The sequence below is a fragment of the Lucilia sericata genome, unplaced genomic scaffold (assembly GCF_015586225.1).
Source record: "Lucilia sericata isolate MDLA Ls3-8-SP2 unplaced genomic scaffold, ASM1558622v1 Contig000248F_arrow, whole genome shotgun sequence".
Taxonomy (NCBI): Eukaryota; Metazoa; Arthropoda; class Insecta; order Diptera; family Calliphoridae; genus Lucilia; species Lucilia sericata.
This window is the reverse complement of record NW_023994274.1, coordinates 224,700-239,431: the sequence shown is the minus strand read 5'-3', so window position 1 is coordinate 239,431 and position 14,732 is coordinate 224,700. Positions and strand designations below refer to the sequence as shown.

The 14,732-nt window shown below is 30.9% G+C and overlaps 1 protein-coding gene and 1 long non-coding RNA gene across 3 annotated transcripts in view; one reads left to right on the top strand and one right to left on the bottom strand.

Annotated features, from left to right (window-relative positions):
* The window catches only part of LOC119602658, a 161,617-nt gene that overhangs the window by 33,245 nt on the left and 113,640 nt on the right, over positions 1-14,732 (top strand). The gene's annotated exons all lie outside the window — the stretch shown is intronic.
* Positions 2,098-14,732, bottom strand: part of LOC119602656 (aquaporin) — a 138,669-nt gene continuing 126,034 nt past the window's right edge. For both annotated transcript variants that reach the window (XM_037954285.1, XM_037954284.1), the window contains 3 exons: positions 3,216-3,359; positions 2,945-3,157; positions 2,098-2,878 (listed from right to left, as the gene is read on the bottom strand). In XM_037954285.1, the coding sequence (XP_037810213.1) occupies positions 2,690-2,878; positions 2,945-3,157; positions 3,216-3,359 (546 nt within the window). In that variant the 3' untranslated portion in view covers positions 2,098-2,689. The remainder of the gene's footprint in view (positions 2,879-2,944; positions 3,158-3,215; positions 3,360-14,732) is intronic.

Here is a 14,732-nt window from a genome sequence, read left to right as displayed (position 1 = left end):
AAAATTAATGTTAATGCAAGTTTATTGCATTAACATTAACATGGGTACATTTAATGCATTAAATTTGCATTAACATTAAATATTTTTAAATTTAATGCATTAATTTTACATTAACATTAAATATTTGTGAAATTAATGCATTAATTTTGCATTAACATTAAATATTTTTGAATTTAATGCATTAATTTTTCATTAACATTAAATAATAAATAATAAAATTAATGCATTAATTTTCCATTAACATTAATGTATAAAATAATTTATAAAAATAAGAATACAGCGCTAAAGACCTCGGTCTAACTAAATTCAAGTAAAATTGAATGTGTTAAAGTCCTTTCTAATAAGTCCTATACTCGATAATACATATTAGAAGAATAGTATCACTTCCCAGATATTCCTTTTTTAGTTTATTTTGTTAAAGTCCTTTCGAATAAGTCCTATACACGATAATACTTATTAGAAGAATAGTATCAATTCCCAGATATTCCTTTTTTAGTTTATTTTGTCTGTGGAATCTTATGTAAATATCATATTTAAAACACACAAGTTTGAATGGAATATAGGAGTTATTAGAAAGGACTTTAACCTATTTAATTTTAGTTGTATTTAGTTAGATCGAGGTCTTTTGTTTATGTTTATCTTTATTTATGTTTATCAATTTTTATATATATTAATGTTAATGGAATATTAATGCATTCATTTTATTGCTTATTTAATGTTAATGTAAAATTAATGCACTAAATTCAGATATATTTAATGTTAATGCAAAATTAATGCATTAATTTCAAAAATATTTAATGTTAATGTAAAATTAATGCATTAAATTCAAAAATATTTAATGTTAATGGAAATTTAATGCATTAAATTTTACAAATTTAATGTTAATGCAATATTTTTTACATTAAATTTATTTTTTTTTAATTTAATGTTAATGCAAAATTAATGGAAATCGCCCAGGTCTGGCTCCTATACCCCATATAAAGCCTCTTTTATGAAAAATAAATCACATTTAATATTCATAACTGGTGTAGGGTATCATATGGTCGGCCAAGCCCGACTACACTTTCTTACTTGTTTTGTTTTGAAATATTCATATTGATACTAAAGTTTTAGTTTTAGACAGTTTTCCAAATGTTCGAAGTTTGGTATGCACACTATTGATGGTCCAACCATTTCTTAAAATACAATATTTTGGCAACTCGACAGCAGACTGAAATGTATGATAACTTTTTGCTTATTTAAATTTTATAAAAAATCAATTCAAAGTCAAATAACGTTTATTGTATCAAATATTTGATTAATGTGAACATTATATGTTTATAAACGATTTAGTGAAGCATGTTTCTAGGAGCTAATAATATATTTGTTAAAATTAATTTAAAACGATTTAAAATAATTGCATATTGTATTGAGAAATAAATTAAACTCGAAATTACAACGATTCATAAAAAAAATATTTTAAAAAATTTAATCTAATTTAATTTAAAATATTAATCAAATTTTCTATGTAAATTTTGGTTTATAAACCTTTTATAAAATAATATGTTGTTTATGAATAAGGGGGTATAACTTTTTATACCCTCCTACACCACTGTAGTGGGGAGTGTATTATGCGTTTGTGCCTATCAATCGGCTCAGAATTTGTCTGTCTGTGTTTTCATGTACACCTTGTGCGCACGCTATAGGTCGGAATTTTCAACATAATTTGATGAAATTTGGCACATACTCTTCTTTTAACCCAAGGACGAAAATAGTTAAAATCGGTCCTTCATACAACAGTACCCCCCAAATAAGGCTTTTGAATTCATAATTATGTTAAATGTTCTACTATATTTTATAAAACTCTAAATGATACTGCATATGGTGGGCCTTCCCCGACTATACACTCATACTTGTTGAAGGGGGAAAGAAACTGACACAGAACTAATCCAATAATGTTTTTCTTAGATACCGATTTTGTCACCTTAACCTGACGAAGACCTTGATATATCAAACTCTTATAACTGAACTGATTATATGACCATAAGTGTAAGTTTGCCAACTACATCACTTGGTTTCTAGACTTTTACCCTTTTACGCAATTAAAAGTCCACATAATTTTTCATTAAACATACAATATTTTATTTATTTAAAGAAGCTTTTCTTAAATAATTAACATTGATTTAATTATAATTTACTTCTTGTTTCCTTCGAGAATTAACCCTATTAATTTAGTTTTCTTAATTTCATTAATAAACTGTTAGTTGTTGGTTTATTTAAGCAATACTTTTTTTTAACATGATAATAATACATTCATAGAAATGTACAATTCGTGTGTTTCTTTAATATTTTTGTTTTCTTTTTTTTAAGTTTAAAACTAAATAAATTTAACAATAAATATAACGATTAATAAAAATTACAATTATGTTTATAATTTTTCAAAAAATAATTTTCTCTTTTCTTGTTTGCCTTACAATTAAATCGAAAAGATTGTGTGGAATTCGTAAGTGATTAGTTTTGGTTTTTTTGTTTTAAATCTAGATAAATGTTTTTTTTTACAACTTAGCGTTTAACAAAGCAAATAATAGCAATGTGGTTGGTATACTTTTTAACTTGGCTTAAATTTTAGAAATTTCTTGAAAATTTTTGGATTAAGTTTTCTTGTTTTTAATGTGTAATTTAAAATTAAATCTTAAACTTTTCGGTTGACTTAAAAATCATAAGAGTTGGCCTCATCATCACCCTTGCGTACTTTGAAAACTAATTTATAGAGTATAGCAGCCACAACAGCACCAGCAAAGGGACCCACCCAATAGACCCAGTGATCAACCCACATGTTTTGTACTACAGAGGGGCCAAAAGAACGAGCTGGGTTCATGCTAGCGCCAGTGAGATTAATCTTAAATTGAAATAGAATAGTTTTAAAACAGCTTTAATAAGAAATCGATCAGGATATTGCCCTTACCGCACACAAATGACCAGCGGCTATGGATAAGCCAACAGCCAAGGGAGCAGAACCTTTAATATCGGTGCGACCGGGATCGGAAACAGCTTTAACAACAAATACCAAAATGAATGTAATCAAAGCTTCAATGAGTACAGCTTGACCCACTGTCAGAGAGCTAGCATAACCGGATACACCCAATTCAGGACCACCCACTACTTCAGAGACACCAACCTGAAATTAAAATATAAGTTTTTATGATCTATAAAGATTTTTTGCAATGAAAATGTACCTTGATAACGGCAGCACCGGCAATAGCGCCTACACATTGTACAGCTATATAGAGGGCACTTTTGATTATACTCATTTCGCCAACAACCAGAAAGCCAAGGGTAACAGCTGGATTAATATGACAACCGGAAATATGACCAATGGCCTGAAATTAAAAAGAATAGTAAAATGCGAAAATTATATTTTTATTCAAGCTTTAGGTGACCATTTCAAAGTAAAATTGTGTATAAACAAGTAAGAATGTATATTCGGGCATGGCCGACCATATGATACCCTACACCAGTAAGTATGTTAAAAATGTAAATTATTTTTCTAATAATAAAGCATTTTTCATTAATTCCGAAATATTTTAGGTGATTTTTTGAAAGAGGTGTTATATGGGGGCAAACGTCCTTTCCTTATAAATCTTGGTAGAGCTATATACGATGACATTAAAGTTATTTATGCAGAATTTCATCGCGATACTAGTGATTAAATGTGAATTTTCACCTTTAGGTAATTTTCTGTAGGGCACTTTTCGAAATAATGGACCGATTTCAACAATTTTCAATTCGTTTAAATTTTATTAAATTATCTTGAAAATTGAGACCTGTAGCGTGCGCACAAGGTTTACATGGACACATAAACAAACGGACACATAGACAGCTTAATCGACTCAGAAAGTGATTCTGAGCCGATTGGTATACTTTAAGGTGTAGGACCAATATTTAAGGGTATTAAAAACATTAGCACAAACGCATAATATCCACTATAGTGATGTAGGGTGTGAAAAAGAAATTTTTGTATAAAGAAACAGATTATAATATGTCCGATAATTATCAGACATATTAGATTAAAATAAATCGAGAATTTTTTAAAGTATAAATATACATTTTTTAAAAAATTTTCTCGAAACTTTCACAGTGTATTTCCTGTACAACTACTTACTTTTCAATGACTACTAGATAACGTCTGTATTATTTTTAAGCATTTTTATAATGACTTATAACAAATTTCAATATTCAACCGACTCTGATCAAAGGTCTATAAATACGCTATGGAATATTTCTAAACGGTTTTGATTAATGAGCAATTAAAAGTTTATTATCAAATATGTTTTATAAACTTAATTATTAAACCAATTGAAATTTGAATTTACCAATGAGTTATAAAATTTGATTAATCGCTTACGAAAAATCATGTGAATCATGTCATCAATATTTTACGCATGAAATATGAATTGTAACAAATATTTAATAATGTTTTTATATAAATATTCGTACTTTAAGTAGGAATTTTAAACAAGTTCCTAAAAAAAACCTTCATACAAAAAAGGCAACTTTTTTTATTATTATTACTTTTGTACATTCCCTGAAGAAAACTTTACTTCATTATTTATCACTTTGCTCTACTTTCCTTTTTAAAATAAAATCTCTTCATAAATTATTAAAAATCGCAAAACTTTATTTAAGTGAATACGTAAAATTATTTACTGCAATTTTGCGTATTATAAATTTTCATTCAACAAAAAAAAAAAGTTTAAATACAAACAGAATTATAGCGCGAAAATAAAACAAAAATCATTTATAGTCAATATATGACAAGATTTTAGTTTATTTTTATTTATTTTTTCAATTCTTGAAACGCATAAAAATTTAACCTACATTCAACAGGTACTCCACCACTCGTCTGCGATTCTAAAATGTGTATATTTTTTTTATTCTTTTATAAAAAAAAATATTAATGTAAGACCGTATGTATGTACATTGAAAAAAATGTATGACTGTCTATATTTATATGAAAGTATGAATACGTACGTACGCAAGTGTGTATGTTTGTATGATTCTGAAATTTATAAGTACTTTTAGCATAAATGAACTCATTTAATATGCAAACAACATTTACTTTAATATATATTTCTTTTTGGGGATTTAAATTTGTGTGGTACCCTATGTTCGATGAAAAGAGAACTGAAAAGAAAATTATCGATAAAAAATAGTATTTGAAGTATTTTTTTTACACATTGTGCACAAATAGAGACTTTATTGAGCAAAAACTTGGTAATGAATTCTACATAACAACTTATTTTTTAATGGCGTCTACATAACTTTTGGCATTATTTCTAAGGAGTCTATTAAGTCTCAGTCTATAGTCTAGTCTATAGTCTAGTCTCTATAGTCTAGTCTATGTCTAGTCTAGTTAAGGTCTAGTCTATAGTCTAGTCTATAGTTAGTCTATAGTCTAGTCTATAGTCTAGTCTATAGTCTAGTCTATAGTCTAGTCTATAGTCTAGTCTATAGTCTAGTCTATAGTCTAGTCTATAGTCTAGTCTATAGTCTAGTCTATAGTCTAGTCTATAGTCTAGTCTATAGTCTAGTCTATAGTCTAGTCTATAGTATAGTCTATAGTCTAGTCTATAGTCTAGTCTATAGTCTAGTCTATAGTCTAGTCTATAGTCTAGTCTATGTCTAGTCATAGTCTAGTCTATAGTCTAGTCTATAGTCTAGTCTATAGTCTAGTCTATAGTCTAGTCTATAGTCTAGTCTATAGTCTAGTCTATAGTCTAGTCTATAGTCTAGTCTATAGTCTAGTCTTAGTCTAGTCTATAGTCTAGTCTATAGTCTAGTCTATAGTCTAGTCTATAGTCTAGTCTATAGTCTAGTCTATAGTCTAGTCTATAGTCTAGTCTATAGTCTAGTCTATAGTCTAGTCTATAGTCTAGTCTATAGTCTAGTCTATAGTCTAGTCTATAGTCTAGTCTATAGTCTAGTCTATAGTCTAGTCTATAGTCTAGTCCAGTCTATAGTCTAGTCTATAGTCTAGTCTATAGTCTAGTCTATAGTCTAGTCTAGTCTATAGTCTAGTCTATAGTCTAGTCTAGTCTAGTCTATAGTCTAGTCTATAGTCTAGTCTATAGTCTAGTCTATAGTCTAGTCTATAGTCTAGTCTATAGTCTAGTCTATAGTCTAGTCTATAGTCTAGTCTATAGTCTAGTCTATAGTCTAGTCTATAGTCTAGTCTATAGTCTAGTCTATAGTCTAGTCTATAGTCTAGTCTATAGTCTAGTCTAGTCTATAGTCTAGTCTATAGTCTAGTCTATAGTCTAGTCTATAGTCTAGTCTATAGTCTAGTCTATAGTCTAGTCTATAGTCTATAGTCTAGTCTATAGGTTCTAGTCTATAGTCTAGTCTATAGTCTAGTCTATAGTCTAGTCTATAGTCTTAGTCTATAGTCTAGTCATAGTCTAGTCTATAGTCTAGTCTATAGTCTAGTCTATAGTATAGTCTATAGTCTAGTCTATAGTCTAGTCTATAGTCTAGTCTATAGTCTAGTCTATAGTCTAGTTCTATAGTCTAGTCTATAGTCTAGTCTATAGTCTAGTCTATAGTCTAGTCTATAGTCTAGTCTATAGTCTAGTCTATAGTCTAGTCTATAGTCTAGTCTATAGTCTAGTCTATAGTCTAGTCTATAGTCTAGTCTAGTAGTCTAGTCTATAGTCTAGTCTATAGTCTAGTCTATAGTCTAGTCTATAGTCTAGTCTATAGTCTAGTCTATAGTCTAGTCATAGTCTAGTCTATAGTCTAGTCTATAGTCTAGTCTATAGTCTAGTCTATAGTCTAGTCTATAGTCTAGTCTATAGTCTAGTCTATAGTAGTCTATAGTCTCTAGTCTAGTCTATAGTCTAGTCTATAGTCTAGTCTAGTCTAGTCTAGTCTATAGTCTAGCCTATAGTCGAGTCTATAGTCTAGTCTATAGTCTAGTCTATAGTCTAGTCTATAGTCTAGTCTATAGTCTAGTCTATAGTCTAGTCTATAGTGTAGTCTATAGTCTAGTCTATAGTCTAGTCTATAGTCTAGTCTATAGTCTAGTCTATAGTCTAGTCTATAGTCTAGTCTATAGTCTAGTCTATAGTCTAGTCTATAGTCTAGTCTATAGTCTAGTCTATAGTCTAGTCTATAGTCTAGTCTATAGTCTAGTCTATAGTCTAGTCTATAGTCTAGTCTATAGTCTAGTCTATAGTCTAGTCTATAGTCTAGTCTATAGTCTAGTCTATAGTCTAGTCTATAGTCTAGTCTATAGTCTAGTCTATAGTCTAGTCTAGTCTAGTCTATAGTCTAGTCTATAGTCTAGTCTATAGTCTAGTCTATAGTCTAGTCTATAGTCTAGTCTATAGTCTAGTCTATAGTCTAGTCTATAGTCTAGTCTATAGTCTAGTCTATAGTCTAGTCTATAGTCTAGTCTATAGTCTAGTCTATAGTCTAGTCTATAGTCTAGTCTATAGTCTAGTCTATAGTCTAGTCTATAGTCTAGTCTATAGTCTAGTCTATAGTCTAGTCTATAGTCTAGTCTATAGTCTAGTCTATAGTCTAGTCTATAGTCTAGTCTATAGTCTAGTCTATAGTCTAGTCTATAGTCTAGTCTATAGTCTAGTCTATAGTCTAGTCTATAGTCTAGTCTATAGTCTAGTCTATAGTCTAGTCTATAGTCTAGTCTATAGTCTAGTCTATAGTCTAGTCTATAGTCTAGTCTATAGTCTAGTCTATAGTCTAGTCTATAGTCTAGTCTATAGTCTAGTCTATAGTCTAGTCTAGTCTATAGTCTAGTCTATAGTCTAGTCTAGTCTAAACTTATGTATGTCCATCCCACTATAAAACTTAAAAATAAAATTTTATGGATTTTAATCAAATATGCATATTTTCTTAACATTTCAATAAAGTGAATGAAAGATATTGAGTTTAACATACATTCGATTGATTCTCACAAAGAATCACATATTTAAATCTTGTAATATAGTTTCAAGACAAAGAAATCGTGAAAAAAATATAAATTATATAAAGAAATATGAGCGATAAATAACGTTAAATGTTAATTTACAGACGCACGCACATAAATACAAACAATTTATAAATAAATGATAAACAAATCATTTAAACAATTTATTGTATTTTTGTGCAAACCGAAAAAAATGCATTTAAGCCACGAAAATAACAGAATTTCATCAATGTATACGAATCTGATTTTAGTTGTGGGATTTAAAAACAACCCAGCAGTTTTACTAGGAGTCAATGATATGAATTTTTATTAAAATATATATACTTTTGGTTCGTTTGTCATGTTGGTGTTCCTGCTAAGGCAAAGAAGAAGTCTCTTGTTACTATTTTTCATATCGGAAATAATGTATTAAAGAGTCAATTTTCCATTTGTAGTCAAGTATATAACAAGACTTAAAATGACATCAGGACAGCTATCCCGAACTGGTGGGTACCCAGCATTTCGACGAAGAGTCAATGCATCTGAAAAGGACAATAATTTGCATTTGCGACTTACCACTTGGTTGACTCTAATTTGTATTTCGTCACGAATGCACTTTATGAAAACGAGACAGTCACTTTAGTGTCCCCTTTGTAAGCGAGAGCGAAGGCAGCCGTCACTTTACTATCCCTAAGTAATCTAGAGATATGTACTGAAAACATCAGAAATTTAAGCGAAAAGGTTCATTGTCATGCATTCACTCCTTTGAACTAGCTTTCTGACAGTCTCTTTGTAATCTATGGAATGACGAATGACTTTCTCCTAGGACGTGTAAATATTAAAATTTCTAGCCACCTAGGTAGTCGGCTGGGTAGGGGTAACCCTATGTCTGTCCTGCCGCACTGCTGGGTAGTGAAAGTATGAGTGTTTGTATAGCTTGGTATATGTGTACGAGAGCGTAATATAATTTACGTATAAAATGGCCATTAATTTTTGTTGTTTTTAAGATCAAACGAACCATCAACAAGTGCAAGATTGCATCTCACATAAAAATCGTATCGTTATCTTTAACCCTCAATCGGATGAAAGGAATTTAAGTCATTTTTTTCTCATCTTCAGAAATGTATACTTGACATTCTACTTTATAGCACTGCAATAAACGATGGAATTTAATTTTGGCTTTATATAAAATGTCTTCGAACATTAGGTAAAGTTCCACTTAGAACCTCAAACTCAAACTAATTGTTAAAATTGTTCCAAAATACTATCAGAGTTTTCAATCATCCAAATGTATTTTCCTTTCATTTGGGTTTCTTTATAAAATTTGCAAATTGATTTGAAGTAGATTGCTCATACTCCGTTTTAGGTTTAAAATTCGATGTAAGTGTATTTCAATCGCACACAGTCCCACAAGTTTGAAAATAAAAAAAACTACATAAATAAACGTTCAATGAACTTGTCTCTTTATGGCTACAACTATAACAACAACAAAAATCCATACAATAAAAAAAACATTTTACAACTAAATGTTAAATTTTTCTACTGGTGCCCCTACTATAAACAAGTTTAAACTTTAAAAAATAATTACAAAAACAAAATAGAAAGAAACATTGCGTATTGACCGTGTACGAATATGAATTAAGACCTGTTTACAAATGTTTTTTTTTTTTTTTAAGTTTATTTATAAAAACAAACCAAAATACAATTTTACACATAGCATATAAAATGCACTCGAAACGAAGCCTATAGACTCAGACCAAATTAAAAAGTTGTAGAAACAAATGTTTTTACTAGACTTGTGAACGCCAGAAATTATTTACCAAAACATTAACGTTGCAAAAAAATGCTATACTGATAAAGAAATTTAATCCACTAAGGGCCAATCTTTAGGTGAAAGATTAGCGATTAAATTAAAATGAATCCTCGAAAGATGTTTTTGAGTACTCAATTAGTTAATTTTGTTTGCAAGTTTAAACGCCCAATGGAGGTGGTTTAATCTTAAGCACGAAATGCAAAAAGTAAACATTGATTAGTATAAATTATGGACACTTCAAAATACATTTTTTTGTTTTTAATTTAAGTTTTCATTAAATTTTATATTAAATTTACAATTGTCTTCTTCTTTTTTGTAAAATATGCATTGTTTTGATAACAAACAGTGACATTTTCTGTTGTTTTGTATGGCAACACTGCGAAGTTTAATCTTGTACTCAAGAACATCAAAGGGGATTAACATAAGATTAAATTTATTTTTAGATTAACTAATCTGGTTATTAATTGGCATTTGAATACCATCTCAAAACCCCGCTCTAAGACCAATTTATAATTCTTTTTAAAATCCCTATTTTGATTTGTTTATCGAGTTCTATTTTTTTACAGAAATAGAAACATTTACATTGTAAACAGAAAATTGTAAATTTTACAATAAGATTTTCTTTTAACTTGATAAATTCTATTTTTTTTTTTATAAAATTTTCGATAAATAATCAATTTAAATGAAATTTTTATTAAATTATTATACCCTACACCACCATAGTGGGAGAGTATACCGATCGACTCAGAATCACTTTTTGAGTCGATTAAGGCATGTCCGTCCGTCTGTCCGGCTGGCTGTCCATGTAAACCTTGTGCGCAAGATCTCAATTTTCAAGATATTTTGATGAAATTTAGACCATACGTGTTTTTCAACGACGAAGCCTATTGAAAATGGTTGAAATCGGTCCATTATTTCACCTAGCCCCCATACAACCCTATCCCCCCGAAAAGGGTATGTCTACAAAAATCGGCAAAACTTAGTTCTATATACGTCTTAATAATACTAACGATTTTCGTATTTATTTGACCCTATCCCCCATACAAAGTCCCCTTCAGAAAATGACTTGAAGGTCAATAATTTACTTATAAACACTAGTATCACGATAAAATCCAGCATACATAACTCTAATGTAAACGAAAAGCCATGTACCAAAATTTGTAAGGATAGGCCCATATTTACCCTTGCCTCCATATAACCCCACTTTTACAAAATCAATTTTTTCAACAAATTGTTAAAATATTTCGGAATTAAGGTAAACAACTTAAATGCTTTATTATTAAAAATAAACCACTTTTTTAACATACTCAATGGTGTAGGGTATCATATGGTGGGCCATGCCCGACTATACTTTCCTTGTTTTTTGTTATTTTTTAATAGAAATGCTTTTTATTGAAATTTTCTCATTTAATAGAACATTTTAAATAATTTCTCTTTTACTCCAATAACATAAGTATAACATGGGTTAATCTGTTTTTTTTTACATGTGTTACAACTGCACTAACAATTTAATTAGTCCGATGGTGAAGGGTAAAAAAAAACAACAAGAGACTACTTAATGTACGATTTGTAAAACTGCAAATGAATGAATTATTTGATTCGTTTTTGTGTAAAGTCTGTGTAAGCTCCAAAAATTTGACGCCGCGCAGGCTCAACACACCAATATGTTGTTTTTTTACTTGTAATTCTGTGTTTCTGTTATTTTACTTTTATAAGTATTGATTGTCACAAAACTCCAAAAAAAAAAAAAATCACAGTTGCTGTTATTACTGTTTTTGTTATCATTGTTGTTGTTGTTTCTGTTTTTGGTTAATGTTGTTATTGTTATTAAACGTTGGCCCACATTTTATACAAAGTTACTGCTCATTTACTCTACTCACATTCTTATTATTGCTAATCACTCATACGTTCTTTTATGTTAATACGTGTTTATTGCTGTTCTTGTTGTTTTTGTTTTTTTGTTTACAAATGCGTATTCAGTGTTTACACTGAGAGAAATAGTTGGCAAAATAGCTATATCAAATACTTTTTTTATATGAAAATTTCATAATTTTCACAAATTTTTCTTGTTGGTATAATTTTTGTATCGTTTGCATTTTTTAGTTTTCCATGATCTACGAAATATTTTTTCCTGTCAGTGCATCTTTTATTTGTTGATTTGTTTATGTTTTGACATATAGTCCATACATAGACAAACTCATATGACATACTATAGTGCGTAGCAGTAGCACTAGTATTCCGTCTGTTGTTAAATTAATCTTAGGTTGGTTCAAAAACAAGTTATCCAAGATTGTGGCAGATAGCTCATAATTTGTTCAAAATACCCACGAAGTCACTTGGACTCCTAGAGACACATGGTAAAGTGTTTCTTTCTAATTCATGATTCCGTTGAAAACAATCCGAATGTGCCCGATATCATCAAATTATATTAAAAATTGCGACCTCATCTAATAATTCTAAGTCGATTTTTGGGCGTTACAAACATCAGCACAAACCCTCTCCCTTCACCCTGGGGCCATGTTACCTTGATGAAATCTCCATCTTGGTGTTATTGAAAGCCTGGGGAAAAGAGGTGCTACCAATACTTCTAGTCTACCGGTGCATCCTCGGTCTTTCCATGGAATAATTTGACATGTGGTCGAACCAGAGCCTTATATAATCTGTTGCTACGGGTGGTCAGTTGCCCGCAGAACTATGTCCTGGCTGGTAAGTTGGTTTTGGTTCCTTCGGGATCCACGTAGGTAGCTGTGGTTTATACCGAAATTCACGGGGAGAGAATGTTGATTTAAAGACTGATATATCCAAATGTCATATATGTATGTCTGGATTCTCTCTCTGATGCTGTTGCCATCTCGACGGATGTCACTAGGTGATGTTACAAAGCAACTTATGCTGGATTCCTGAATCCATTGTGTATCTTTCACTTTTCGCGTAGTAGGGCACTAGTATAGGTTGGAGAATTGCAAGGTTGACATTCGGTAGCTATCTGTAATTCTTCTTTATGATCTTATAATAGAACATACATCTATGATGTCTGGATTCTCTCTCTGATGCTGTTTCCATCTCGACGGATGTCACTAGGTTATGTAACAAAGCAACTTATGCTGATTCCTGAACCCATTGTGTATCTTTCACTTTCCGCGTAGTTGGGCACTAGTATAGGTTGGGGAATTGCAAGGTTGACATTCGGTAGCTATATGTCATTCTTCTTTATGATCTTATAATAGAACTGTAAATTAATGAAATTTCTGGATTTTAGTAAGGCTTTTACTTCAGGGAAGTTCTCAGTGCTGTTGCCATCTCAACAGGATGTACATATATTGATACATGCTACGCGACTACGGTTGAGGGCCGTCACTCAACCAGTCGGGGAAATTCTTGGGTTCGTTTGACTTTATCTCGTTGTCTCGACATACAGAGGGATACAGATCTATTTGTGGATATTTCGGACTACCAAATATGTCTCAAGATGTTATTGCCAAATCAACGGAGCGCGGTCTTTAAAATGTTGAGGATCCACTCAAGCGGATCATTGGAGGATGGGGACGCTATGTCGTCGCTCATCACAGCGGTATTCCTGTTGGTACTTCTCGGATTAATGTCCGAGTTTCGTGATCCAGCAAGTGCGTATGTTGGGGTTTGTGGGAGTCTCTCTTTTCTTCATCCATTTCAGCAATTGTCTCCTCCTTGTCGGGGTATGCATTGGGAATGGTGTCATACTGTTTGTCATTCCGCAACGTGTTCACTTTGCAAGATATAAGATAGCTTGAGTACTCCAGCGAAGTGCTTGTACATTGACCTCAGAACCATTCAAAAAAAATGCCACCTGAGTGTTCTTCATCGAAGTCACTCGGTGGCGCGTTGTAGGAAGTTTTTAAGTCTATCCAGTGGGTGAAAAAGACAATCGTGAAATTAGGCGGTAAAGTCCTTAGACATTCATACCTTTTCCACTATAGTGTTATAGGGCAAAGATATATAAAAATAACCGGGTTATTCAGGTAGACCCTAGGCATATATTTGACTCCTTTTCCTAGTGGCCTTATCAATTATTAGTGAACGGGGCTATAAAGGCCCCGTTCGCTTGTGGAGTGATATCTTCAGAATTTGAAAGAGTAACTAATTTCTTAAAATAAATATTTTTTGTCAAATTTTACCATCAGTTATCTTAAAAAGTGATTTACCATAAAATGGGATCATATAGGGTAGGATCAATTATGGCCCGATCTATATGAAACGTGGTCGATACCCTACAGTACTTGTAAAACATGTTTATGTCGAATTAGAGGGGGCTTATCACCTACATATGATCTCAAACTTATTAACTCTTGATGAAGTTTAATTTTGTTTAAGGTATTGGTAATTAAAAATTTTAGGGGATCATCCTAATAAATAAGTATCAATACATTTACTACACCATCATAATGAGCCTTGAAATTAGCATGTTGTTGTTGTTTCTTTCAACTTTTTTCACAAAAATGTTGCTGTTGATATTATTCATGTTGTTGTTAAGTGTTGCTCTTTTGCCATTGCCATGGTTTTTACATTTTGTTTTTGTTGTTATTGCTACAATTGGTTCTATTCAATACAGTTTGGTGTTGCAGTTGTTGTTGTTTAGCTTTGGTCATTTATTAATAATGAACTTGTGCTACTGTTCATTATATGTTTGCCTACAATGTTTGTTGATGTTGTTATTAAAGTTGTTGCTATTATTGTTTTTAAACTTTATTGTTGTTGTTGTTGCTATTGCTGTTGATTTGTAAGCACTCGTATTAAGCATAAGTGTTTGTTAAATATGTGTATATAGACAAGCGGACGCACAGAAGCACAGTGGGACAAAGTGGGAAAAATAAATATATGATATAAAAAATTTTAACTCATTTGGTAAAACAATGAAGTATTAAGTTAGTTAAATTACCTAAAGCAAATTGTTAAAATCTTAATTACACTATAATATAATTTTGGCCGGTCCCACAG